The sequence below is a fragment of the Colobus angolensis genome, unplaced genomic scaffold, assembly GCF_000951035.1.
Source record: "Colobus angolensis palliatus isolate OR3802 unplaced genomic scaffold, Cang.pa_1.0 Scaffold22, whole genome shotgun sequence".
In the NCBI taxonomy this organism is placed as follows: Eukaryota; Metazoa; Chordata; class Mammalia; order Primates; family Cercopithecidae; genus Colobus; species Colobus angolensis.
In genome coordinates this window covers 904,445-905,270 of record NW_012115377.1, presented here as the reverse complement: position 1 = coordinate 905,270, position 826 = coordinate 904,445, and the positions used below count along the sequence as shown (strand labels likewise).

The following is an 826-nucleotide window of genomic DNA, read 5'->3' as shown; positions in this document are numbered from 1 at the left end:
TTGAACTCCTGACCTCAGGTGATCTGCCCGCCTCGGCCTCCCAAAGTGCTGGGATTACAGGCTTGAGCCACCGCGCCCAGCCAGTTCCCTCTTGATATGCATTGAACTCTTCATTCTTTCACTTTTCAATAATATGCTGGTGCCATATGGTGAGTGCTGGCTCTGCACTCGCCTCCACACACTTGCTGGGCATAGCGCTGGGATGGGTGGGAACGCTGCGTCTGATGGTGTGGGACTCTGGGGAATTGCTCTCTGAGAAGGCGTAGAGTCTGCTCCCCCCCAGCGGCTGGCTCATGTCCTTCGATGTGCCTGGTGCCGGGCTGCGCCCAGAGGAGCAGGTGGAGGTGGCGGGGAGCCAGCCACCCCCACTCACTCCCTCCCCTTCCTCCAGCGGCCAGTTTGCGATCGTGCGGAAGTGCCGGCAGAAGGGCACGGGCAAGGAGTACGCGGCCAAGTTCATCAAGAAGCGCCGCCTGTCATCCAGCCGGCGCGGGGTGAGCCGGGAGGAGATCGAGCGGGAGGTGAACATCCTGCGGGAGATCCGGCACCCCAACATCATCACCCTGCACGACATCTTCGAGAACAAGACGGATGTGGTCCTCATCCTGGAGCTGGTCTCTGGCGGGGAGCTCTTCGACTTCCTGGCGGAGAAGGAGTCGCTGACGGAGGACGAGGCCACCCAGTTCCTCAAGCAGATCCTGGATGGCGTCCACTACCTGCACTCCAAGCGCATCGCGCACTTCGACCTGAAGGTGAGCCCCGTGGGGCCAGCCAGTGTGGGGGCGGGGAAGAGCCTGGAGGGCACCTCCTGCGCGTGGGGGTGAGG

General features: G+C 62.7%; 1 protein-coding gene across 2 annotated transcripts in view; it reads left to right on the top strand.

Annotated features, from left to right (window-relative positions):
- DAPK3 (death-associated protein kinase 3) overlaps positions 1 to 826 on the top strand; it is a 20,107-nt gene that overhangs the window by 14,302 nt on the left and 4,979 nt on the right. For both annotated transcript variants that reach the window (XM_011943452.1, XM_011943453.1), the window contains one exon: positions 392 to 752. In XM_011943452.1, coding sequence (XP_011798842.1) covers positions 392 to 752 — 361 coding nt within the window. The remainder of the gene's footprint in view (positions 1 to 391; positions 753 to 826) is intronic.